At 45.5% G+C, this 27,689-nt stretch overlaps 1 protein-coding gene across 2 annotated transcripts in view; it reads right to left on the bottom strand.

Moving 5' to 3' along the window:
- SLC22A23 (solute carrier family 22 member 23) overlaps positions 1-27,689 on the bottom strand; it is a 108,029-nt gene that overhangs the window by 27,990 nt on the left and 52,350 nt on the right. For both annotated transcript variants that reach the window (XM_068163019.1, XM_068163020.1), the window contains exons 4-5: positions 2,742-2,910; positions 2,132-2,259 (exon numbers count right to left, since the gene is read on the bottom strand). In XM_068163019.1, the coding sequence (XP_068019120.1) occupies positions 2,132-2,259; positions 2,742-2,910 (297 nt within the window). The remainder of the gene's footprint in view (positions 1-2,131; positions 2,260-2,741; positions 2,911-27,689) is intronic.

The following is a 27,689-nucleotide window of genomic DNA, read 5'->3' as shown; positions in this document are numbered from 1 at the left end:
CCTTCTTGGTTAAATAAATCCCCCCAGCACACAGCTGCATCTTCATCATTGTCCTTAAAGGAAACTCAGGTAATTGATTTCTTTTCCTTTCTCCTGAAACAGATTTTACTTAATCTTCAAATTGAGAAAGCTGAGAAAGGCCAAATTTAGAGTTGGTTCAGAAACTGCAAGTTCAATTGTGAAATATTTTATGGCCACAGAAATAACTTTCCTCCAAGATCCATCATTTAGTCTGGGGAAGAAGCGCAAAAAGGCATTGAGGAGGGTGGGCATCACCACACGCTCCTGCCTGCTCACACACTCCTGAGCTTTTCAGAACTTTACTGGAAAAAATGGTGTTTACGAAGCAAAGCCACATTGTGTGCAATGCAGATCCAGGAACTGTAACCCCAGACAACCAGTTCATGTGGAAACAAGGTAATCATCACCAATCAGCACAAGAAATCACGGCAGTGACCTCGGTGTAAACACCGCGGACCCAAATGTTTCCATCCCTTGCTGATGAAGACTTGCTTCTTTCCTCAGGCACTGATGTTAACAGGGATATATTTTCTGCCTGGGCTATCTATTCCAGGGCTGCCTGACGCCTTCAGCACTGACTGAGCTAACATTACCCCAGAGACCTTCAGCCAAGCACAGGATGCATCACCCCAACCCACAGGCAGAGCTCCTGGGGTCAGAGCAGACGAGGAAAAAATGTGGAAACCTCTCCCCACGTCAAACCCATGTCCTGTTTTAGTGGGTGGGCTGGTACAGATCGTGAGTGACAGCATAAACCAGGTGGTTATGGGCATGGTTACACCTGTGAGAAGGAGAATGGGAGCCTGAACCCTATCTGACAGGTACATTGTTCAGATGGAGATCCAGAAACTTTTCACCATCGTAATCAGAGCCACACACAAACACATTTCCTTCTGCAAAGCACCCTGTGAGATGGGAGTATGGCTATCTCAGGGACCATCCTGGTGACAAGGAGTCAGCTCTATCTGAAAGCATGAACAGACTAAGGAACTTGTAATTTAGACCCTTGTCCAAAAACTGCACCCTACAACTTGAACCCCCCACCCCCCCATCCCCAGAGCAGTGTCACTCAGACGATGCAGGAAAGGAAAGCAAAATGTCTCTTGGAGCAAAGCTTTCAAGAGAAACCATGATGTGGTCTGAGTCTGCCATGGGGCTAGCACTTCAGAAGCTGGTCTTCCAAGTACTCCATGCTTCCTCAAACCAACAAAATAAACATTGTGTGCTGGGCTGGATCTTGGCCAGCAGCTTCCCTCAAACACAGTGTCAAGAGGCACGCAGGACAGAAGGTGCACTCTGTATCCATGGTAAAATCACACAGAATGCCAGCATGTCATGGGTTGGAAGATCATCTCTGGAAATTACCTAGTCAAACCTCCCTGCTACAGCAGACTCACTGAGAGCAGGCTGCCCAGGATCTCAATGTCCAGGCAGTTTTTGAATCTCCCCAGAGAAGGAGACTTCACAAACTCTCTGAGCAGCACACTTCAGGGCTTCAGCACCCTCACGGCAAAGAAGCTTTTCCTCTTGTTCAGAAGGAACCTCCAGCATTCCAGTTTGTGTCTGTTGCTCCTTGTCCTATTGCTGGGCACCACTGGAAAGAGATTAGTCCACCTTCTTGACTCTCATCCTCTAGATGTTGCTAAGCATTGGGAAGACCCCTGTCAGTCTTCTCCACACTAAGCAGCCCTAGGCCTTTCCTCCTCAGAAAGATGCTCCAGTCCCCTCAGCATCTTTGTAGTCTCCACTGGGCTCTCCCCAGTAGTTTCTTGTCTCTCTCGAACTGGGGAGCACAGAACTGGACCTAGTACTCCAGATGCAACCTCACTAGGGCAGAGTACAGGGGAAGAACCTTCAGAAGATGTCTTTGAAGAAACACAGCATGGCAAGATGAGACTATAGTTAGTATGACAGTTCATCTGGCCAAGCAATTTGAAACACAGCACTGGAGTTTGGAATGGCTCTTCAAGAAAAGCAAGATGAATGAATGAAGGGATGAATGGTGGGATGGTTTTACAGGCAGTAAATAGCTTTTTTAGCTCTGGGCAGCAATGCCACATGCAACCTTCAGAGAAGAGCATGAGGTTGTCAGTCTGTCTGTCCTACTCACCGGGCACCACTCCTTTAATGTCGCTCTCTGTGCTCATCTTGTTCTTGTGTGTAAACTGAAGGATCAGCTCCTTGGATGCCTCAAACTGTTGCGTAGCCATCAGCCACCGGAGGGACTCTGGGAAAACACTTTGAAGATGGAAAATAAGTTAGGGTCACTTCCAAGTTTCCATCAGAGGAAGAATGGTGTTTAGCTGCTCGTTTAACCATTCATGAGCCATGTGATTAGCTTCAGAAAGCAGAAGAATCATGAAACAAGTAAGAAGGAAAAACAGATTCAGAATGTGCACAGAATGACTCTTTTTTTTTCCCCCCCACACTGAGTCCCAAACAATACAGAACCTATCCCACCACGCAGAAGCAGGACATATTCAAAGTTTATAAGCTATTAGAGGCATTCTATTCATTGATTCAACTCTGGTAGAGCTGCTAGACATTTGCAGCCTGAAGGGAATGAATGAGATGTGCAGTTAACACGGGGTAACTGAGAACAAAGGAGAAAAACAGCTGACAGAAGTGGTTTGGATTCCCTTGTAAAGAGAATAATTACTTTTTAGGACTATAATGGAACAGAGAATTTTTTTGACCCAACAGAAGAACAAGATACTTACACCCAGTAAAACAGCATCAGCAGGAAAGGACAGATGATGACTGCCTGGAGGACCTGCCAGTCCCTGCAGAGTGCTGCCAGCCCTGGCATGAGGAACTGCCCCGCCATCTCGATAAAGCTTGCCACCATGGTGATCATGAACCGGTGGCTAGGAGGACAGAGCTCTATCCCTGCAACACAGAGCACATGTAAAGATGTTAGCCTCCCTCCAGAAAAGTCATCCACAAAGCAGGGCATCTTCTCAGTGCTGATCAGTATGTAAAGGGTGGGGGTCAAGAGGACGGGGCCAGATGATTTTCAGTGGTGCCCAGGGGGCAAGAGGCACAAACTGGAACCCAGGAGGTCACACCTCAACATGAGGTAAAACCTCTTTGCTGTGAAGGAGCCGGAGCACAAGACCAGCCTGTCCAGAAAGGTTGTGGAGTCTCCTTCTCTGGAGAGATTCCAAACCTGCCTTGATATTGTGATCCTGGGCAATCTGCTGTGCGTGACCCTGCTTTCACAGAGGGGTCCCCACCTAGGTGATCTCCAGAGGTCCCTTCCAACCTCTGCCATGTTGGAAGGTTCTGTGATTTCTTTATATAACTTTCAGGGAGTTAATGTCCATTGGGGAGTTAATGTCCATCAAGACCTTTGGACAAAGTCACTCTCAATCACATATATCTTTGTTTCCTCCTGTATTTCAGGTTTGCACACCCTCAAATCTACAGAGAAACCAGTTAACAGCTGGCTCTAGTGCAAACATCACTGTTTTCATGCACCTACCCTGTCTCCTGCAGACCTGCTGCATCCTAATCACCAGCCTTCCTGCAGTCTCTGCCTGTTTAAGCTAGATGTTAGGAAGAAATTCTTCACAGAAAGAGTGATTGGCCATTGGAATGGGCTGCCCAGGGAGGTGGTGGAGTCACCATCACTGGAGGTGTTTAGGAAGAGACTGGATGGGGCACTTAATGCCATGGTTTAGTTGACTAGATGGTGTTGGGTGATAGGTTGGACTGGATGATCTCGAAGGTCTTTTCCAACCTGGTTAATTCTATTCTATTGAAGCATTTTACCTCATTCCATGGCATTTGGTTTTAAAGGGAATGTAGGGTAAACAATACCAAGATTTTGGGTCAAGGTTTTTCACACCCCTCTGAGACACCACATGCCTTTCCCATTCATTTACTGGGAGGCAGTAAAGCACAGCTCCCAGCACGGATGCAGCTCCCAGCTCCTTTGGGATGCCACCTGCACACAGCTTAATATGCCATGACTCAGACAATTTCAAGCTGCATTTTGCTGAGTGGTTTGTTTCTGGGTTTGCTCTTTGTTTTCGCAATAGCTTGTCTAGATCAACTTTCAAACGAGCCAGCTTTCCATCTGTCCTTTCCCGTCCTCCAGCCTTCCTTTTGCACTGGGAGATTTACTGCCATCTCTGGTTGTCTCAGCTGCCTTGTGAAAAGAGAGTCCAGCAGACAGAAAGTCTCTTTAAACCCTGAATTCTGGCATTTTTTGATTCAGTCCTCGGAAATCAGGGCCATGAAGGTGATCTGAGGGCTGAAGCACCTCTGCTATAGCAGCAGGCTGAGAGAGTTGGGGTTGTTCAGCCTGGAGAAGAGACAGCATGTAGATGTGGCACTCTGGGACATGGTTTAATGGCCATGGTGGTGTTAGATCAATGCTTGGACTCAATGATCTTAGAGGTCTTTTCCAACTGAAACAACTCTGATTCTATGGTAAGGCTCCAAAGAGACCTTAGAGCAGCCTTCCAGTGTTTGAAAGGAGGCTACAGGACAGCTGGAGAGAGACTTTTCACAAGGTATGTAGTGACAGGACAAGGGGTAATGGCTTTGAAGTATAAGAAGCTCAGTTTAGATTAGACATTAGGAAGAAATTCTTTCCCATGAGGGTAGTGAAGCACTGGAACAGGTTGCCCAGAGAAGTTGTGGAGGCTCCAACCCTGGAAATGTTCAAAGCCAGGTTGAAGAAGGCCTTGAGCAACCTGGTCTAGTAGGAAGTGTCCCTGCCTACAGCAGTGGGGGTTGGAACTAGATGATCTTTAAGGTCCTTTCCAACCCAAACCATTCCCTGATTCTATGAGATGATATGGAACCTTCTGGCTTCCACTTTGTGTCTGTTGCCCCTTGTTCTGTTATTGGGCACCACTGAAGAGTCTGACCACATTCTCTTTACCCCCACCCTTTAAATGTTGATCAGCAACATCTAAGTCTGCTTTTCTCCAGACTAAACATCCCCAGGTCCCTCAGCCTTTCCTCCTCAGAGTGATGCTCCCATCTCCTCAGCATCTTGACTAGATTCCATTGGCCTCTCTCCAGTAGCTGCCTGTCTGTCTTGAACTGGGGAACACAGCAGCTTTGAAAGAGAAAGCAGAGGAAGTAAATGCCTCAAAGACTTTTGCTTGCTATAAAAGGCTTTTACATTTTAATTAGGAAAACAAGATTAAACTGCAGAGCTCCTTATGACATTAATATGGTTTCATTCTTACTAATGAAGTACCCCAAGCCTGGGAGATTTTCCTTGTTCTTGTTCTTTTCCTTGTTTCCTTGCAAAGAGGTCACTTCTGATTTATTTCTCTAATCTTCAAACACAAAGCAGCTCTGTCTGATTTTCTAAATGAACAGTGTATCTGTGACTTTAAGTACAAGGATGGAGTTTTGTTGCTGCAGGAACGAGGAGGTTGCATTGGATAGGCGATGCTTTGGCATGCCAATTGCATTGCTTAGGGTTGTATCCAATAAAAACAACCAACCAAATAACCAAAGAATAACTTTTATATGAAGTCAGAAAGAGGTGTACAAATAATGAATATTAAGTCACTGGCACATAGTCCTTAACTCCATATAAAATCATTGAATTGTTTTGGTTATAAAAGACCTTCAAGATCAGAGTCCAACCACCATCTAATTCTACCAAATTTGATGCTAGACCACGTCCCTCAGTACCACATTTACGCCTCTTCTAAACACTTTGAGCGATGGGGACTCAATCACCTCCCTGAGAAGCCTATTCCAGTGTTTGAGAACCCTTCCAATGAAGAAATTTCTTCTAATGTCCCACCTAAACCTCCCCTGTTGCAACGTGAAGCCATTTCCTCTCGTCCTATCGCTTGTACCACAATGAAAGATGCAGCCATTATTCATAGCATGGGAAGGAAATAGCTTCAGAGATTGATTAGCATCTGTTTTCTGGTTTATCACATGCTTATGACCAATTTTTGCCCTTTCCTGTTAAAAAAATAAAAAGAATCAAGAAGACCAGAAAATGATCCCTGCTGCAGCTGCATGAGATTGACTTCCAAGTGACATCCACATATATGAAATATCACATCTCTGCTGAAACATTCAGCATGTGACAACAGCCTCCAGACTTTCCAACAGCTCCAGCATCAGTTTTAGAAGACAGAAGATTCAGCATTTAGCAGTCAGCCTTTCCCCATATCTGCCCAAGCACCAGAAGCTGCACCCTGATGATGCTTACACTCTTGCCATGATCCAATTCAGCAAGAAAGCTCCAGCTCCTCCACTCAGCAAGAAGCTTTCCACCTCAACTTGGCATGAAGCAGGAAGAGTCAAATAAGCTCTGATCATATATACAAATCCTGGCTTGTATCAGCAGGATCATGCCCATGTTCTCAGCACTAGTAAGGCTGTTACCTTGAATACTGGGTTCAGTTCTGGACCCATCACAACAAGAACATTTAGGTGCTGGAGTAGAGTTCAGAAATGGATAATGACGGAGAGGGTTGGTCTCTTCTCCCAAGTAACGAGTGACAGGAGAAGAGAAAATGGCCTTGAGTTGCACCCATGGAGGTTTAAATTTGATACTAGCAACAATTTATTTCCTAAAAGTGTTGTCATGCCCTGGAACAGGCAGTCCAGGGCTGCGGTGAAGTCCCCATCCCTGGAGGGATTTAAAAGCTGCGTAGATGTGGTGCTGAGCTTTAGTGGTGACCTGGGAGTGCTGGGTTAATGGTTGGACTTGATTATCTTAAAGGTCTCTTTCAACCTAAGCAATTCTATGATTCTGACATGGGGTTAACATCAGCTCACAATGCCAGAGAGCACGGCCCTGCACAGCCCACCTCCTCCAAAGCCCACCATGTGAGCCGGCACTGCCATAAAGGGACCGAGGGTCACGTCCCGTCCTTTCTCACTTGGCCTTACACTTGTGCACTAACGACAAAGAACTTGCTTCAGATCTCAGAATCCCACTTGTTTGTCTTCAGAGGCTGACATTTATCCTCACAGGCTATTTGCACAAGGATAATAGGAAATACCTCCATTTAAAAGAGTTTAAAAAAAAGGGGGGGAGGGGAGGAAAGTTGTAAGTGATTTGCAAATAATATATCAGGAGGAGAAAGAGGTTAATCACACTGCCTGAACAACTCTCCCATCTCTCACTTGCCTATCTCCAGTCACAAATCACAGCACTGTTCCTGCACTGCAGCCCAAGTGCTAGCTCCATCACAAACCACAAGGCAACTGCTTTTTTTGCTTGCACTTTTCTCTCTGTGCCCAGTTTCCGTCTGTGAGCCACCAAGACTGTAATTAGACAGGAGTATCCCTTGGAGAAAATATCCAGGACAATCACCTGGTGTCTGGGCAACAGCATTCCCACTGAAAAAAAAAATAAATCTGAGGAGACAGTCTGATTCTAGACTCCCTGTCACAGCTTCACACTGTAGTACCAAAAAGCCTCAAACCAGGATTTTTTTCTTGTTTTCTCCAAATCACTATACACCCAGAACTCTTAATTCCGTCCTTCCAAGGACAGCTCAAGATGTGCCCCTACCCCAAAAGGGAGAAAGCCAATCAGATTTGGATGAACAGGACCCATGCTATCAGCTAAGCAGAAAAAAAATCCCAGGCAACACATTTTTAGGTATAAAAAGTGGGGCATCAGAACTTCCCAGGGGTGGTAGCAGCAGCCTAAAGCACGAGGGCTGTGTGTGCTCCTCAGCCTCTGTTAGAATAAACCTTTATTAGAATAAACCAGGTTGGAAGAGACCTTCAAGATCATCATGTCCAACCCATCAACCAATCCAACCCACCCAAACAGCTAACCCATGGCACCAAGCACCCCATCAAGTCTCCTCCTGAACACCTTCAATGACGACGACTCCACCACCTCCCCGGGCAGCCCATTCCAATGGGCAATCACTCTCTCTGTATAGAACTTCTTCCTAACATCCAACCTGAACCTCCCCTGGCGCAGCCTGAGACTGTGTCCTCTTGTTCTGGTACTGGCTGCCCAAGCAGCTGTTCACCTCAAGTAAGAGTTGGGCTGTGGCCAGAAAACAGGATTTTGTATTTGGATTCTGCTTTTCAAGAGAGCACAAAAGGAAAGAAAAACACCTCAGGGCACTTAGTTTTCCAAGCTGTTCAGTACTTTCAGCATATTCCATCACTGCTGTGCTCCCCAGGATGACCCTTTGGCACAACAAGCTCCATCACAGCAATACTGAGGACTGTTGAGAGGTGACCCCATCCTTGCTGCTGTCCTAGTTCTCAGTTCCCACCAAGGAATAAAACCTCAGGGACCTCTTCTTCCTCCAACACTCTCCGTGGGATTTGCTCTCTGCTGTAAACAGATTCCTAGGATAACACAGCCCCCATGCTTGCTTGTGGCTATCCAACCAGATAAAACTGCAGCAAAAACCTATTAATAACTTCTAGATGAGCCTTTAAGTTTGCAGATGGCTGCTGGAGGGAGAAGTAGATAAATGAAATCCAGCACATCTGCTTAGATACCCAAATTTCCAGGTGGTTACTAGACACAAACATCTGAGAACTGCAAGTCCTACCCATGGACTACCTATGCTTCTCATGTCTGCTATCATAGAATCACAGCCTTCTCTGGGTTGGAAGAAACCCTAAGGGTCATTTAGTACAACCCACCTGCACTAAGCAGGGACATCTTCAACTAGACCAGGTTGTTAAGAGCCCCAAACAACTTGACCTGGAATGGCTCCAGGGATGGGGCATCTCCCTCCTCTCTGGGCAATGTGGGTCAGTGCCTCACCACCCTCTGTGTAAAACGTTTCTTCCCTCTATCTAGTCTGAATCTCCCTCTTTCAGTTCAAAGCCATCACCCCTTGTTCAATCACCACAGGCCCTGCTAGAAAGCCTACCTCCAGCTTTCTTATTGACCCCTTTACTGAAAGGTCACAAGAAGGTCTCCCTGGAGCCTTTTCCAGGCGGAAGAACCCCAACTCTCTCAGCCTGTCCTCACAGCAGAGGGGTTCCAACTTTCAGATCATTGTTGTGGCCTCCTCTGGAACCCCTTCAACAGGTCCATATCTCTCCTGTGCTGAGGGCTCCAGAGCAGGGCTAGGCTCTGCAGGTAGAGTCTCAGCAGAGGGGCAAAATCCCTTCCCTCAATATGCTGCCCACTGTGGGGGGGATGCGGCCCAGGATGATGCTCGCTTCTGGACTGTGAATGCACATTGCTGACTCAAGTTCAGCTTTGAACCCATTAGTGCCCTCAAGTCTTTCTCTGCAGGGCTGCTCTCCACACTGTCACCCTGCAGCTTGGATTGATACCCATGATTGTCCCAACCCGTGTGCAGAAGCTTGCACTCGGCCTTGTTGAACCTCTTGAGGTTCAGATGTGCCACTCCTCCAGATTGTTCAGGTGCCTCTGGATGGATCCTATCCCCCAGGCACATCAACTGCACCACTCAGCTTGGTGTTGTCTGCAGACTTGCTGAGGAAGCTCTTGATCCCACTGCCTGTGTCACTGATGCAGGTATTAAACAGCACTTCAGTGCCAGCTGAAATGGCCCAGGATAAGCCTGCACTTGCCCCTGGCTGAGTTTAGACTCAGAGCACATTTTCTTGCTTGTCTCTGTTGTCACCAGAATGAGGGAGGAAGCACCAGGTGTAAATACAGTTTATTAGAGAAGACCAAATGAAGCAGCATGTGGAAGAAAAGGTTATCACACACACCAGTGCACAGCCAACTGATGTAAACACAGGGCAGAAGCAGAACAGAAGGAAAAAAAGAATTCATTTCTTCTCTGGAAAAATCTCATCCACCACCAAGCAAAGGCAGCCATAATAGACTGAACCTCCAATGGCTGAGGAAGAAAATGGGATTATTTCCCCCCAGCAGTACAGCAGGACAAAAATTACTCCAAAATACATTTATGAAGTGACATAAATGCTCCTTCAATGTTACTTATCTCCACATCACAGCTTTGTTGAGGGGTTCTTTTAAACACACACCAGCCCACCATTTATAGCCAATGAACACTTCTAATCTGTGTCAAATCAGCCAGCCATGCACTGACAGAACTTGAGCTGATGGAGTAGTCAGGCAGCTAGCAGGACACATCACCAGATGTGCCATGGCAGTCTGAAGTTCTGACCTGGACAGAAATTCCATGTCTGCTGGTTAGAGCCAGATAGTGCTAAAACTGATGCTGGGCAAAACATGCTGTGAGCACTACAAGGTGGCAGAGAGGCACAGCATATGAAGACTAAACACAGCCAACCCTCTCATCCAAAATTCAACCAAAACACAAGGTACAAAAGCATGCAATGACAGGACATGGGGTAATGGCCTTAAAGTACAAGAAGCTTCATTTAGATTAGACATTAGAAGTTCTTTCCCATGAGGGTGGTGAAGCACTGGAACAGGTTGCCCAGAAAAGCTGTGGAAGCTCCAACCCTGGAAATGTTCCAAGCCAGGCTGGATGAGGCTTTGAGCAACCTGGTTCTAGTAGGAAGTGTCCCTGCCTACAGCAGTGGGGGTTGGAACCAGATGATCTTTAAGGTTCTTTCCAACCCAATGTATGCTATAATTCAATGATTCTATTTACTTTTCACCCTTTCTCCTGAAAGGCACAACTGAGTAATATGTCAACCCAATTTTCAGGCCTGGTATTGCTCAACCAACAACAGACAGAGCCATAGACTAGATGTAAGGAAGAAATTTTTCACACTGAGGGTGAAAACACTGGCCCAGGTTGCCCAGAGAGATGATAGATATCCCATCCCTGGAACCATTCCAGGTCAGGGCTCTGAGCAACCTGCTGCAGTTTATGTCCCTGCTGACTACAGCAGGGTTGGACTAGCTGGCCTTTAAAGGTTCCTTCCAACTCAAAGTCTGAGTCAGTGTTAGGCTATTCCAGGAGGAGCTCTCCTCCCAGCTGCAGCCAGTCTGTAGCTACTCACAGCTTTGGTTTAATGCAGTTGCAGGAACTTTAGACCAGCCAGGCATGACGCTTATGCAGCTGAGCCCCTTTCCAGGGCCAGGTTTGCCCACAGCTTGGAGCTGGGCAGGACACAAGGGCCAGCTCATCTCCTCCAGGCACAGGAGTCCCTGGGCAGAGGCTGTCCAACTACTGTGTGGGATGCAGCGATGCTTGTGGTAATGCTCTGAAACCAAGCTGACTCCTAAGGAGGATCAGCAGAGAAAGGAGGATGCGTTGTTCCTTTGTTCATCCCACATTACCTGTGTTTTCTGAGTTTTACATCACACCAGGCAAACAACATCTCACACAACAGACGTCTGAAACCATTACCACACCCTGCTGCCTGCCACTCACAAAGCAATAAACCCAAAGAGATGTTAAATCACATCTGTGGCACTGCAGTTGCCATCTATCCTGCTTCCAGAGGAAAGCAGCAGCATCTCCGTGCAGCAGCTCCCAGCCAACACTGATTTTTCTTGACAGCTCCTGTCTGTGAACAGTGGTATTATGAAACAAAACCAGGACGGTGCCCCCAGAAACCTGAAGAGCAGTGACAAAGTGTGAGAAACTGGTAGACACAGGACATACTCATTTCAGAGTAAAATGACTTAGTTTAAATGCAATTAAAAAGTTCTTAAAAAGCTTTGCCATGACATACATCCTCATACACGTTAACTGTTATCCATAAAACATTTTCTCTTCCCCCTCCAGTCTATAACTTCTTCACCCCCAGTAAAAGACTCTCCAAGTCCAATATTTGCACACAACCAAGACTGCACTGAAATACAACAGATTCTGCCTTGCACCTAGTGGCTTGCTCTAAAGGAGATACACAGTCAACCCCAGGAATATTTTGCACATCCTGTCACAGCAGCTGTCTCTGTGTCTCTTGGCAGGATCTAAACCACAGCTGGCATCTTTCTGACATGCGTGAATGAGAGCACCTGAGACAACCCTGGCATGAGAGGTGTCAGAGGAACTTGTTGCCTTTGATGCTTTGGATGAAAGGGTTCTGCATCTGTATGTGTCAGCAAAATTGTCAGAATGTTGTAACCACTCAAAGTAAGAACAGAGAAGAAATTCAGCCACTGCAAATCTCCACCACGGTGTCTTAATTAAGCAGGTGGCAAACAGTATTCCAACAGTAGCTGTTTCTAAACATCTGGATAGATGATGGTCCTCAAAAAAGGCTAGGACAGTGAAGTAGTGAAGTAACAGCCTAGCACCTTGTCTAAGGCTTAAGAAATATTTCTCTCAGTTCACTGAGGCAGCAAGGGACAGTCCCACTGGCGCCACATGACATGTTCCTCCAAGCAGGAGCTTTTCACCAATGCCACCACGTTGTTGGCTGAGTGAATTTGACCACATTCCCAGCAGAGCTGCACATTGGTAACAGGAATTTGCCACAGGAACCTCGAGCTGTGTGCAGCCCAGCTTAGCCACCAGAGGCAAGCATGGATGAAACCTTTAAAAAGAGATTCAAGAAAGGTAATGAATGGTGCTTCTCAGGTCCTAAGAAATCAATGCCTGACCTGGGCCCCTCACTACAAGGGTATTGAGGTGCTGGAGTGTGTCCAGAGATGGGTGAAAGGTTTAGAGCACGAGTCTTGTGAGGAGCAGCAAGAGGGAACTGGGGTTGTTTAGCTTGGAGAAAAGGAGGCCAAAGAGAGACCTCCTTGCTCTCTACAACTGCCTGGAAAGAGGTTGAGTGAGGAGAGGGTTGTTCTCTTCTCTCAAGTAACAAGCAATAGAACAAGGGAAAATGGCCTCAAGTCGCACCAGGGAAGGTTTAGGCTGGATATTAGCAACAATTTATTTCACAAGAGGGTCATAAAGCCCTGAAACAGGCTGCCCAGGGCAGTGGGGGAGTCCTCATCCCTGGAGGTTTAAAAAGATTTGTAGAAGTGGTGCTGAGGGACATGGTTTAGTGGTGGATTTGGCAGCAGGGAAAGAGCATTCGTTCCCTCTCCAACCGTCTTCAAGCACATCTCTACCTCAAGCCAAGGGTAACTCAGGAGAGCAGCACCTGTAGTTGTGCACACAGAAGTGAGTGCAGCGTAACACCCCTCACATGCTGCTGTGACATAGGTAATTAAAATTATCTCACAACTGCCAAAGTTTAAACATTCTTTAAACTGATTCCTTGCTATCTTTACCAATGCCACCTGTGAAAAGTTTTTCCCCTGAAGAACCATAATTCCTTGAACTGGTAAAACCTGTCCTGAGGATGAAGAGCAATAAAAGGACAACCGGAACTATGATGTCTCCAGAACCACCTAATTCCATGCACATTGCAAAGGATCTTCATGAAATTCCAAACCAGACCAAACAAAAATAACCACTGGGATGCAAAGGTTTCCCAGACCTGATAAATGGGTGAGTTTGCTCAAGACTGTCTCACAGCCAAGAAGAACATGCAGCTTTACAAGGGTGAAATACTAATATATCATGATAAAATGTTGGCAGGAGTTAAAAATTCTGCTGAACGGATAGAAAACCTCCCAGTTCTTTGCAACAGCCTTGAAAAGTGGTTTCAATACCCTCCCTTCCATGGAAGCTGGGAATTCACCAAACTCCTCGAGCAGAAGCTTTCCTCCTGCAGAGGACACTTGCTATTCTCCCATGAAAGACCTCTTTCAGGACAGCTCTTGCCACTCACAGAAGAGTTCAAAGATGACAATACTCACAGACTTGTTCCAAATAAAAACTGGAACAAATTGCTGAGCTAATTAATAACACAGCATCAAAAGGAAACCCAGCTCCTTGGATGGAATCCAGCTGCAGTCCGTGGTAGGAGATTTCACTTGTTCTGATTCCAACACTTGATAAAGTTTGTACACATCACAGCTAAAATCATGAAGATACATGCTCCTGCCCACCCCATGGGAAGTGAATGACTGTTAACCTTTTCTTACTTAATCTAAAGTGTTTCTCTGTGTTTCAAATGGCAGCTCCTACCAAGTGGTCCCTGTGATGCGATGGTGCAAAGTCAAGATCTGTGGGTAGAGAAGCCCAGCTCACCTTGCCTAGGTGTGGCCATGCCATGCTCTTAAGATCAGAGAAGTTTTCAGAGGTTCTCTCTCCCTCCAGTAAGTTCTGCTAGTTACTTTAAAGGCAAATTGGACAACAAACAGTTTCTTCATTATGAGAGTCTTGTGTTTGTGCAGCACCACTTGCATTGCTTCTAGGACATCAATAACAGCATGACCTCTATGTGCTGCTTCCTACACATGCAATGTCAAAGGTGCACAGCATATGCTGTTACATTTCCCCTGCTCAGGGAGCAATTTCAGGTGCATCAGAAAAAAACTCCAATATTTTCCACTCTTTTTATAGCAAGAGATAAATCTGTAGGGGGTGAGAGAGGGAAGAGGAGTGGCAGAAAGGAGATGGTGTCCACAAAGTGAGGAATAAACTATAGACTGATTGTCCCAAGCTCATCATAACAAACTGCAAGTATGTTCCTGAGAACTGCTGAGCTAGTTAGTGTCAGCCTGTACTGGTAGCACAGTGAGAGAGTATGCTTTGGGCTGGATGGGACCTTAAAGATCATCTAGTCCAACCCCTTGCCCTGGGCACCAGCAATATTTCTGCATAATCACATAAACAAAGTTCAGACAAAAAAAATTACCTTTTTTTTTTAATGTCTGGGTTTGATAAAACCATAGAAAGTTAATAATAATACAATAGGAAATAAACACCCAGGGACAAGCCTAACCATGTTAACACATCCACATCTGACTGACAGAAACCTATTCTATTCTATTCTATTCTATTCTATTCTATTCTATTCTATTCTATTCTATTCTATTCTATTCTATTCCATTCCATTCCATTCCATTCCATTCCATTCCATTCCATTCCATTCCACTCTACTCTATTCTATTCTACTCTATTCAGCATTATGCAAACTCCAAAAAGGGCAAGACTAACACAGGTAGCACAGAAGGGGAACAAGGCAAACCATCAGCCCCTGGGGCAGGCAGCACAATGCACTAGCAGACTAGCAAAGAGATGGCCAAATTGCACAGTCACCTTTGCTTTCAGGGAACTCCATTTACAGCAAAGTTCTGAACTCCAGATAGGAGAAACTGGAAACACTGATACAGATGGAGCACAGCTTGGTTTTAATATCAACCCAGCCAAGTAGTGGAGAATTATCTCAAATAGCAAAGAAGATTAAAATCAGAAGTGTGGTCCCAACTTCATCACCAAATACTTAGTCAGAACAGGAAAATGCCCCCGGAAGTTCACTGCACAGAGGGGAGCTGCCAGAAAAAGTTTTATGCAGTGAAGGAAAAGTGTAGATGTGTGAGACTTGCACCCATTTATTACTGGCTTATTGGTAGCTAACATAGAACCAGCTATAAAAGCAACAACTGTAAAATATTCTCCATTTTAGCAATCCCTGCACACTCTTCCTGCCTCAATACACATATTCAAAGTTGGTTTTTCCAATTTGAACAAATGCCTGCACTTGCACAACATAAACCAAACCAAACCAAAGAGTGAAGGGGGAAAAAATTCAAAACACCACCTGATTTTTGGTATCCTCTCTGTTGTAAGTAAAGGGAAATCAGGAGTTAGTTGATATAACCATAAAGTCCTCCAGAGGCTAGAGAGTCCCAGGGGGGATGAGCAGCTTGTCCCAGGATATTGTAATCTGTTGTTCTACTCTATTTTCCTGTATATCTCTGTTTAAGGGAGTGTACAGCCAAAGCTCTCTCTCTTCTCTCCATTGGGACATGTGTGTGGTTATCTTATGGTTTGTGGGGGAAAGGCTTTCTCTGGGCTTTGGCTGGCAGTGAATTTCCAGCTATGCACTGGGCACATTGAAGCCTGCGGTGGTCATGGGTCTAGTGGGAGGGCAGTTTGACTGCTCCTGGGCCAGCTGAGGCTGAGTGGGGTGGAGGGTTTTGGAAGGCTCTGAAAGGTTTTGGCCTGGTGAGCCCAGGCGAAGAACTGAGCCTAGTTTGTGAATGTATTCCTTTTACCTGAATACCTTTTGTATATACTTGTAAATAGACTTTCCATTTAAATTTCCAATCCAGCATGGAGCAATTTTATTTCACTCCTTGGGAAAGGGGTAAAATATCTTTTCTGTCCTCTTCCCCTGGGCAGCTCACGGCTCAAACCTAGGACACACTTCCTTACCTAAACACAGATAACTTAACAAGAGTCCCTGCATTCAAGTCCTAAATATATAAACTCTAAGCTTCATTGTTTGGAAACTGAAGCAAAGTTCTGTGGAGATACATGTGAAATAAATAACAATGTCTGGAACTGATCATAGACTCATTAAGGTTGGAAAAGACCTCTAAGATTGTCAAGTCCAACAGTCAATCCAATACCACCATGGCCATTAAACCACATCCAGAAGTGACATGTCTACACATTTTTGAACACCTTCAGGGATGGTGAACACCTTCCTGGGTAGCCTTTCCAATGTCTGACCACCCTTTCAATAATTTTTCCTGATGTCTAATCTATCCAACCATCTGTCTGATGATAACAAGGACATTCTCATGTCTAAACACTGTGTATCTACACCAACCTATTTATACCACACTGAAAGCTTGAGACCTAACTCTTAATTTTCACACGTCACACCAGATTCAACTGCTTATTAAAGGATCTTCCATTTTTCTCAGTAGTCAATTATTCATTAACATCCTAGAAACATTCATAGAAAGCACAATTTATTTCAGGAAAGAATAGGAAATTGCCATTATAAAGACATCTGGCTTTAATATTTCTTTATGACAGAAAGAAGACAATAGGCAATGGGACAGTTAGCTGACTAACATCAGAACAAACTTCAAAAGAGCTGCCTTGGACACTATTTTGATATTGAAAGATTCAGCATTTGTAAACCAACATTTGCAGCCAAAAGATAGACTAGACTAGAATAGAACAGAACAGAATTTACTAGAATTGAATTAACCAGGTTGGAAGAGACCTCTGAGATCATCACGTCCAACTCATCATCCAACACTATCTAATCAACTAAACCACAGCACCAAGCACTCCATGCAGTCTCCTCCTAAACACCTCCAGGGATGATGATTCCACCACTTCCCCGGGCAGCCTATTCCAATGGCCAATTGCTCTTTCTATGAAGAAACATCCTAACAACCACCTAACATCCTAACATCTAAACTAAACCTCCCTGGTGCAGCTTGAGACTGTGTCCTCTTGTTCTGGTACTGGTTGCCTGGGAGAAGAGACCAGCCCCCACCTGGCTACAACCTCCCTTCAGGTAGTTGTAGATGGCAATAAGGTCTCCTCTGAGCCTCCCCTTCTCCAGGCTAAGCAACCCCAGCTCCCTCAGCCTCTCCTCATAGGGCTTGTGCTCCAACCCTTCTCTGGACACGTTCCAGCAAGTTAAAGCCACTCCTACAACCCAGGAAACACCACCTCAGTTAAGCTTCCACTTAGCAATCAACCACACTTCAACAAAACATGTTTAGCGTTAACGGAGCCAGCAGACCACTGCAAGCATCACCGTATCTAACAGCAAGGCTTCATTAAAACAAGAGTATAAGAATGTGATTCTCTTGATCATGTCTCACACCAACAGGTATTTCATAACAAATGGTGGAAGGTCTCTCTGGTCCAGACCTTATTGCCATCTACAACTACTACATGAAGGGAAGTTGTAGCCAGGTGGGGGTTGGTCTCTTCTCCTGGGCAACCAGCACCAGAACAAGAGGACACAGTCTCAAGCTGCACCAGGGAAGGTCTAGGCTGGATGTTGGGAAGAAAGAATGAGAAAGAAAGAGTGAGTGGCTATTGGAACAGGCTGCCCAGGGAGGTGGTGGAGTCACCATCACTGGAGGTGTTTAAGAAGAGACTGGATGGGGTGCTTGGTGCCATGGTTTAGTTGATTAGATGGTGTTGGATGATAGGTTGGACTCAATCTCAAAGGTCTTTTCCAACCTATTCTATTCTATGAGAAAACTGTATGTGCTTCAGCACTCACTATCATACCACAGCTGACATCCATTGCAGCCACTCTCCCCAGACCAGGTTACTTACAAATACCCAGTTTCTGAAGGATCCACAACAGCTGAAGCAAGTTTGCTCAAGTTTGGATGGTTAAAAGTCAGCAACAACAAGGAATATTGGAGTCATGATTTCATACTGAATTTGACAGAACTAAAATACATTGTGTAAAAATGTGCCCTGTTCCACTGGTGCAGTCCTGCTGATATCCAAAACCAGGTGGTGTGTCAGGTCTCTGCACTGAGCTGAGCCACCCTCACTCAGAGATTGCAATCTTCCTTTCCCAAGCAGTCTGTCACTTGTTTCCTTCCCCCAGCTGGCCCTCAGCCACCCCAGCCATTTTTTGCCCCTGTTACACTGAAATGGAGTGGTGCTCCACACAGACTTACCTACTAACCTTCTTTGGCATTTTTATAGCTATAGCTAGGCTGTTTCCAGAACCTGAGGACACTTGGGTCTCCACTATAACTGCAATTTCATTCAGACATCACCAAAACCTAAGAAAATCAAGTAGCTGTTAAAGAAGAAATGGGAACAGCACTTAAGACTGAAATCACTTGGGTTTCCCACCCCAAGAGAAACTAAACTCATTAAAAGTGTCAGAAAATCCATATCCACTCTTCCTAAACCAGTGTTTCTCCTCCCATGGGGCACGCATCCACCCACCCAGACACACATTGACCTTTCCAGTTCCAGTCTGCCCCGACACAAGAACGAATACACGCCACAGGAGTCAGAGATGGAGCAAAGATAAATTCAGAAAGCCAAATGCATTAAAAAATGTTTTTGTTGCTGCTTGCCCTCATCCCAGATCGATCCAGGCATTCCCAATAGGAGGTGAGAGATGCTCCTTCTCAAACAACTGGCAGCTCCTGAAAGGCTTCACTTTTAAACTGCTGACAGATTAAGTGCATTTTAAGACAGCAGAGTACCCAAGAAAACCTGGCCTCGCTTTGGACATAACCCCTGTGACTTGGTTTTACCTCTAGTACTGCACTGCAACGTGTAGGATCAGCCTCCCCTTCCAGAACATCTATTTATGTGTTGTCTTAGGGGGGCATTAAAAAGAATGTGGCCAGGGGGTCAAGGGAGGTTCCTTCCCTCCTTCTGCCCCAATGAGGCCACATCTGGAGTAATGACTCCAGAATGGGTCTCCCTGACGTTTAAGAGGGACAGAGAGAGAGACCAGCAGAGGCTGTACAAAGATGTTGAGGGGACTGGAACATCTCTCCAAGGAGGAAAGGCTGAGAGACCTGGGGCTCTTTATCCTGGAGAAGACAGACTTAGAGGGAATATTCTCAATGCTCATCAATAGCTAAAGGCTGGTGGGCAAGCAGATGGGGCCAGGCTCTTCACAGTGGTGCCCGAGTGACAGGACATGGGACAGCAGGCACAAAATGAAACCCAAAGGTTCCATCTGAACAGGAGGAAAATCTTTGCCATGAGGGTGCTGGAGCCCTGGAGCAGGCTGCTCAGAGAGGTTGTGGAGTCTCCTCTGGAGAGATTCCAAACCTGCCTGGACATTGTGACCCTGGCCAATTTGCTGTGGGTGACCCTGCTTTAGCAAGGGGTTGGACTAGATGATCTGCAAAGGTTTCCTTCCAGTTCCCACTACACTAGGAATCTCTGTGTTGCTTCTCACCTGAGGACAGTTCAGGTAGAACAGTTACCCTATGTTTAAGACATATTTAAGAGCAAAAGCAAGAGCTGCTGAGTGGGTGGTGATTTGCAGAGCAAGGAGGAACCCTTCAAATCCCACACATACTTCTCTGCACGTCTACAGCTGGAATCAAATCAAACCTATTTGAATCTCTTAATCCAATCTTTTTAATTCTGCATTTGAAATCACAGTATATTTACTGTAAATTAAATTAATTGAAAAGCAAAACAAAGCTAAATTAATTCAAGACATTCAAGCAAACAATGATTTGCTGTCAAACCTCTAAAGAAAGTCAGGCACTGAGTGTGCAGAAACCATTGACCAAGAGTTTGCAGAGGTCTAATGCAGCTTTTGACAATGACACTTTTCCCCGAACGGGGAGGGGAAAATCCTGTGTACTTAAGTTACCCTGTTACTATGGTAACAGAGAAGTTTCTGAAAGGTGAGAATATCAAATCCATAGCCAAATCCCTGATGTTCTCCACATCAAATATCTTGTCTACTTTAAGACATGATCCAAAATGGGCAGTCAGGAGTGAGCAGTGGGAACCATCTCGTGCAGGTCTACCACAATTCTGTGTACTACCTGAAGCGGTACCGTTCAGTTCTCTACTTCCCCACCAATTGCTTCTTGTCCTTCTGGCTGATGGGCAAAGTGTTCCAGGCTTTTGCATGAGGATGCCAGAGCCCTGGACCAGGCTGCCCAGAGAAGTTGTGGAGTCCCTTTCTCTGGAGAGGCTCCAAATCCACCTGGACATTGCTATCATGGGTGACTTTATCTGGGGGCGAGGGGAGGGAGGGTGGGACTAGGTAATTGCCAGAGCTGATCTTCCAATCCCCAGCCTGCTGGGATTCTATCATACTGTCCAAGGCAGGACAACAATACCTGACTGGCATGGTTACTGTGGCAGATGGACAAAATTTCACAGAATCATGGAACACCAGATTGGAAGGGACATCAAGAAATCGTATGGTCCAACCTTTCTTGGCAGAAGCCCAGCCTGAACAAGATGGCCCACCTCCTGTCTAGCTGAATCTTAAAGGTGTTCAATGTTGGGCACCCCACTACTTCCCTTGGGAGATTATTGCTGATCGTTCTGGTTAGAATAAACCTTTATTAGAATAGTAATTGTTGTTGTGAAGCATTTTCCTTTTACCTCATGAGGTTCAACAAGACCAAGCACAGGGTCTTGCATCTGGGTCAGGGCAATCCCAGGCACAAATACAGGCTGGGCAGTGACTGGCTGGAAAGCAGCCCTGAGGAGAGAGACTTGGGGGTGCTGGTGGACGAGAAGCTCAACATGAGCCAGCAGTGTGCACTTGCATCCCAGAAAGCAAATCAGATCCTGGGCTGCATCAAGAGAAGTGTGGCCAACAGGTCAAGGGAGGTGATCCTCCCCCTCTACTCAGCTCTGGTGAGGCCCAACCTGGAGTACTGTGTCCAGTTCTGGAGCCCCTATTACAGAAAGGATCTAGAGGTGCTGGAACGTGTCCAGAGAAAGGCCACAAGGATGATCAGAGGGCTGGAGCACCTCTCCTATGAGGACAGACTGAGGGAGTTGGGGCTGTTCCATCTAGAGAAAACAAGGCTCTGAGATGACCTTATTGTGGCCTTCCACTATCTGAAAGGGGCTACCAGAAAGCTGGTGAAGGACTTTTTGGGATGTTAGGTAGTGAGAGGACTAGGGGGAATGGAAAAAAAATTAGAAATGGGTAGATTCAGATTGGATGTTAGGAAGAAGTTCTTCACTATGAGGGTGGTGAGACACTGGAACAGGCTGGATGTGGCTCTGGGCAACCTGATCGCGTGTGAGGTGTCCCTGCCCATGGCAGAGGAGTTGGAACTACATGATCCTTGAGGTGCCTTCCAACCCTAACAATTCCATGCTTCTATGATTCCTTTAGTGTGCACTCAGAATCTTCCCAAGAGTAACCTGTTCCCATCACCCCTTGTCATTTCCATGGGACTCCTTCTGAAAATGGAGGCTCCAAAAATTGATCAAGACCTGCTGAGAAGAGCATGAAATACTAATTAAAAATACAAAATAAACAAAGCTTTCCTATGTTCTTGTGCATGCAAAGAGGAATTGTCAGAGTGAGACTACACTGAATAAACCTATCAACAGCCCACATGGCTGCAAAGTGCCTCTGATCCCACAAAAGCCAGCTGAAGCCCAGATTTACTGATTCATAAAACCACAACCTTAACATTCTGGCACACTGTAACTGTATTTTGCTGAGGCAATTTTTTGTTGAGGCAAAGAGGGGTCAGACTACTGCTAGGACTTCCCAGTTTTTTTAACATGAAGAAACCTCTTCCTCAATTAATTTGGGGCATGTGGGAGGCTGGTTGCTTTGCTGATTTGACATTTAATGTTTGGAGGTGTAAGGAAGATAATGTGCAGAAACAACAACTCTGCACACAGCTCTTACACTGCATTACAGAAAGAAAAAGGCACTCACATCTCAGAAGCAAAAAACGGACACCACACAGAACCCAGCCAAAGGGCAAAATGCCTTTACTAAGCAAATGCTACTTTTTTTCAGGAAGATTAGGAAAGTGTATTTAGATTCACTAAATTTAAATTCACTTGTGTGTGGCTTCACTACAGGGCTTTAAATATACCTTTAAGCAGATTCATCCCATTGCCTAGCACAGAGTTTTATTACCGGGCACGTGAATTCAGCTCTGACTGACGGTCACAACACATTCTTCTCCTCAAGTTTTAGGGGGAAGTCCAAAGATAAGCAAGAAATTGCACATCCTCACAAACAGTCTCTTTCCAGCCTATTCCAGAGACTACATAAAAGGGAACCAATGTGTTTGCAATCATCTGGGTTTGGTTTTGACCTTCAGACATGTGACAGCTTCAGACACGTGAACAAGCCAGACGCACATGGGTAAAAATCTGAAATTCAGAGATTTCTATAAACAATTCAGTTTCCTTTCCAGAAGCAGAACCAGAGTTCTCAGCAATCTTAAGAACATCAATGGAAGGCTCAAGGATCTTGTTCTGCTAGTTTGTGTGTTGCACTTTCCGAAAAACTCTTCCATCTTGGCCTCAGTCAGCACGGCAGAAAAGCAATAGCCCAAAGCTCCCCGGGGACCGCCGGTCTGGATTTCTCCACTACAGTGCAGCATAACATCTTTGTGCACACATGAAGTCCATCACTCTTTTCCATTTTTTAAGTTTTTTTCTGTTCCACAAAACCTCCGAGAACTGAAACAAGTCCAAGAAATTCTGGTCCTCCCACACACTATGACCAGTAATGACCTGTATGGAAGATAAGATGTTTTTCTCTGTGTCCCCATCCCTCCTCCCTGCTTGTCTCTCCTTACCCCTGGAAGCATGTCCTCCTCAGTGCCATCTATTTCCAACACAGACATAAAACACATCAGTTTGAAGACACTATAAAGACCTTGGCTACAAAATGCAGAGATTTTTGGTCACTTCTGCAGCTGGATGTAATCTGATGGCCAGGGTGTTGGTGTCTGTGGATACACCAACCACCAGCAGACCTCAAATGCGCCGAGCACCTCAAGCCCTGCCTCTACTGATCCAAACCATGAGGCTTCATCGCTACTTATTCAGCCTAAAAGAAGAGGTCATTTCCTTTCTTCTCCAGGATGTGCTGCTACTCCTTTTATTCATCTGCCTTTAGTGGACTCCTCCACTCCAGGGACGGGAAATATTTCACATCACAGCAGTTTGTCCAGGAAGCTTTGAGACACGCAAGCATTTCCTAGCCCTGTCAGCCATATAATGAGGCTTGAAAGCTAGAGCTCAGTTTGCACAGTCATTAGATCAGTCATTACCATGGCTGCATGCAGGCGTGCACAGGGTTTTAAGCGAAACCTCTCTGGACACCTACACAGGAGGAAGGTTTGGGCTGAGATCTTGTTTAAGGGGGCACTCAACGTTACAAACACGTGGAAACTTGGTGATGGCTGGCAAACCTTGGATGCCATCCAAGCTTCTACCTGTTTTGCTAGCTCTTCCCTTGAACCTGTGCAAACCTCCCCTCCTGCCCTTCAAGCTGAAGCTGAGCACCCTCTGAAGGTGCAGAATGCCAAGCATGTTGGAGCTGCTGGGATGGTTCTGCTTGGAAACAACACACAAAACCACTTAAACATGCCCTTGCAAGCCTCCTGACCTCTCCAATTCCAGACACACCCCCTCTTTGATTACTCTTTCTGACTTCCCAACTTTCAATATCTGGCTTCTGAGAGAAGGTCAAGGCAATAATGAGGAGCCATATGCCAGGTTTGTGGTCTATTGCTGGCAGAGTGCCTTGAATCACAGAATTGCCTAGACTGGAAAAGACCTTCAAGATCATTAGCTGAACATTGACAAGTCCTTGACTAAACCATATCCCTGAGCGCTAAGTCTATACAGCTCTTAAAATACCTCCAAGGATGGGGATTCCACCACTGCCCCAGGCAAGCTGTTCCAATGTCTGATGACCTTTTCAGTAAAGGAATTCTTCCTAATTTCTTTTCTAATGTGTCTCTAATTTCTTGCAAACAAGTGAGCCTGAGTCAAATCTCCTGAAGGGATCCATGATTCAGCATGTGTGCACATGGTTCTTGGGCAACCCCACAATCCCTTGTCTGCAACCTCAGTCATCACTCCAAGTTATAAGCTAGAGGAAGGAAGGTGTCTTCTTGGTCTGTGGTGGTCCTCAAGTCTGCCTATTCTCAGAATGGCTCCTGGCAGAGCGAACAAAGTCACTACTAAAGCCTGAACCGTGACGGGTCCTTCTTTTACCTTGAGGATTCTGGCTTGCCTTTGTGTGACTGAAACTGGCCAACAGGCTCAAAAGTGACAGGGGCAGAGGGAAAAGGAGAAAGCAGTGGGGTAAGGAGAACTGAATGAGCAACATCAGTTGATTTTCTTGAGAAAGCAAGCTTACAAAACAATCAGTTTCATGGAATGGCAAGCATCTTGGCCTGAAGACAAGACTTAAGACAAAGCCAGGAAATTCAGAGTGCTGTTTGACTGTGGCCTGTGCTAGAAACATGCAGCGAGACTTCATTTGGGGTATTTTCTCCACAAGGCAAGTCTCCACCTGACTCAACTGCAGGGGACAAGCTACAGAGCTATATTTAAACTACAAAGCCAGAGAAAGGATAATCCTAAAGGAAATGCTTGTTGCTCTCATGGGAGCTATCACACCTACCATGACTGAGTGCTTTGGCCTTCTTGGCACACCAAGAAGGTCTGCCATCATGACTTGGTTCCGACTAATGTTAATTCACGCTGGCACAAATTTAAATAAGCCACAAAGCTTGCCTGGAAAACCATATCCAAAAAGTTCAGCTTAAATCTGCATCCCCAAACTAGCTACCTAGCCCTTAAAAATACCCACAACTTAGCCTTGGTGCAGCAGGGATGCATATCCACCCAGTCCTAACAATTACTGTAAGCAGCTCATTACTCTTCCCTTCTATCTCCAAGACAGCTACTTGTTTTCTAGTATCAGATTTGGTTCTAGGAGTAGAGAATGAGATGCTATGGGAAATTCATAGAAAGCTTTGACAAAGTTATTTTTCCTTCAGATCAAGTTGGCTTGGTGATTCCAGAAAGAAAAAGTCTGCTGTTGGTGTGTATGAGATAAAAAGTACTACAAAGAGGGCAGAATGTGTTGGCAGCACAGAGAATGAACTGACATGAGCAATTTGGCTGCCAGGGAAAAGACTGCTTGGATAAAAAAATAAACAACCTCAGAAGTGTTAAATGTTTGCTTGTGCCAAGAAAGCTTGACCCCTGCTTCTGAGAAGGATATATAAATTGATTCAACAATTTAACCAAGTTTCAATGATGCAGTACTTAGTGCTTGGGGGGGAAAAAAGAGACTTTATACTTACTGCTTGTCAACTTGACTGAATCCCTGTGAATGTATTTGCTCAGCACTCTCAGCACTGCAGACACAATACTAAGGAGAATTCTTTCCCCTCCACTTCTGCAGGGTTTTGCTCAGTGCTGTCACACACCATCGTTCGGGCCACCACAGGGCCAAACGAAAGCTCACCAAAATATTCTCCAAGTTCTTTCTACATTTAATGGTACAGATAAACTGAATTTAACTTCAGCACCTGAGAACAAGCTTAAACCCTGTAAGGTAACCCCCTTAGGCAGCACTGCTCTTATGCAACAACATTCGTGGGCAGTAGTGTCCTCCCTACTCTAGTCATGAGGTCTGTGGTGACAGGTTGGACTCGATGATCTTTGAGGTCTCTTCCAACCTTAGTGATACTGAATACTGAATATTTCTGTGTGAGGATGTGAAGGGTCTGGAGTCTTATGAGGGGCAGCTGGCACAACTGGGATTGTTTAGTCTGGAGAAAAGGAGGCTGAGGTGAGATGACCTTGCTCTCTGCAACTCCCTGAAAGGACGTTTGAGAGAGGTGGGTATTAGTCTCTCCTCCCATGTAACAAGTAATAGGATGAGAGGAAATGGCCTCAAGTTGCACCAGAGGAGGTTTAGGATAGAGATTAGAATCATAGAATGAGAAAATTTCTTTACTGAAAGAGTGATCAGGAATTGGAAGAAGCCCAGGGAGGCAGTGGTGCCACCATCCCTGGAGGAGTTACAAAACCAAACATGTAGACATGGCAATTCTGGACATGGTTTAGCAGGCATGTTGGTGTTGGGTCAGTGGTTGGACTTGAGGATCTAAAAAGAATTTTGCAACCAAAATGATTCTATCTTTCTACATCCAGAAGAGCACAGAAAACACGTGGCACAAAGCAAAGCCCATCTGATACCTCCATTTCTGCAGCCATCCTGTAAGTCCCAGTCCTTCTGTTTATACATGTTTCAGATGACACTCTTTCCTCAGCAGCCCTTCTCAGTTTTAATGAAGGGAGAGTGGATCAATCCCAAAGAGCAGGTGAAAAATTAAGTGGTCAACATCCCACTGATTCTCACCTTTGCAGCATCAGTCACATTTTTTTAAAATCAAGAACATTATTGTCTTACAACAAGAGGAGGACATGAACAATTTTGATCCTCTTCAGAACCATTGTGCCACAGCCCTATATGCACAGAGGGCTCTGGCCCCTCTGGATTGAGCTCCTGGTGCTGAGATTCAGATGCTTCTTCCATCTGTTCTTTTGGGCCACACAAGCAGTGATGGACCTCTGGGAAGAGCTTGAAGTGACATAAAACCTGAACACTAACTGAGAGCAAGAAGCCTGAAATATGTCAGACAAGGAAGTGCCTAAGCTCAGAAGACAACAAAGAGAACTAAATGTAGGCTCCTGCAGTTTGAAAGGCTACAAGCAATGGACCAGGCTGGATCAACCAACTACAGCCTTGTCCCAGGACACAGGCAATGGACCAGGCTGGATCAACCAACTACAGCCTTGTCCCAGGACACAGGCAATGGACCAGGCTGGATCAACCAACTACAGCCTTGTCCCAGGACACAGGCTTATTCCAAAATGCAAGATGTATCAACGCCACACACAGAAAGCCATCCAACCCAAACCAGAACATTCCAGAGCTACAGCAACAGGGGATTACAATAACCATTGAATTTGTTATGAAGTCAGACACACAGGACTAAATCTTCTCCCACGTGAACTAGGTAGGGACACCTCCACTACCAGTCATTTTGGTGAGAGAAATACGTGCTGACTTTCCCAGCTTCACATCAGGGTCCTGCAATGTCTCCTATAATAATAATGAGAAAGAGCTGTGGCTTCCTCTGTATGCTCTGCATGATAGTCTTCCTCTTTGCAGCAAACCACTCACATTTGGTTTGCATATCTGTCTCCACTGGTACTGCTCAGGCTGATAAACTCTGAAGATGCTGCCAGGAAGCATGACTGAATATAAACGAATTCATCAGACATGAAGAACTTCTAAAATGCTACCACAACCTGGATGTTCTAAACAAATTTTCCTTATCCCTGAATCAGCACATTTTGTAGCTTTCCAGACAGCTTTCTCTTCCTGTGATTGCTTCAGATGAGCTCTGCCCCATGTGAGATATCAGCACCATGCGCACACAGAACAACTTCTCCGGAAGAAATTTCTCCTACATTTCCTGAGCCTATCTAATAGAAATTCCTACT

The sequence above is a fragment of the Melanerpes formicivorus genome, unplaced genomic scaffold (assembly GCF_026170545.1).
Source record: "Melanerpes formicivorus ecotype bairdi unplaced genomic scaffold, bMelFor1.0.p_v2 SCAF_69, whole genome shotgun sequence".
Classification (NCBI taxonomy): domain Eukaryota; kingdom Metazoa; phylum Chordata; class Aves; order Piciformes; family Picidae; genus Melanerpes; species Melanerpes formicivorus.
The sequence above is the reverse complement of the archived record's forward strand: the minus strand, read 5'-3'. Positions and strand labels throughout refer to the sequence as shown.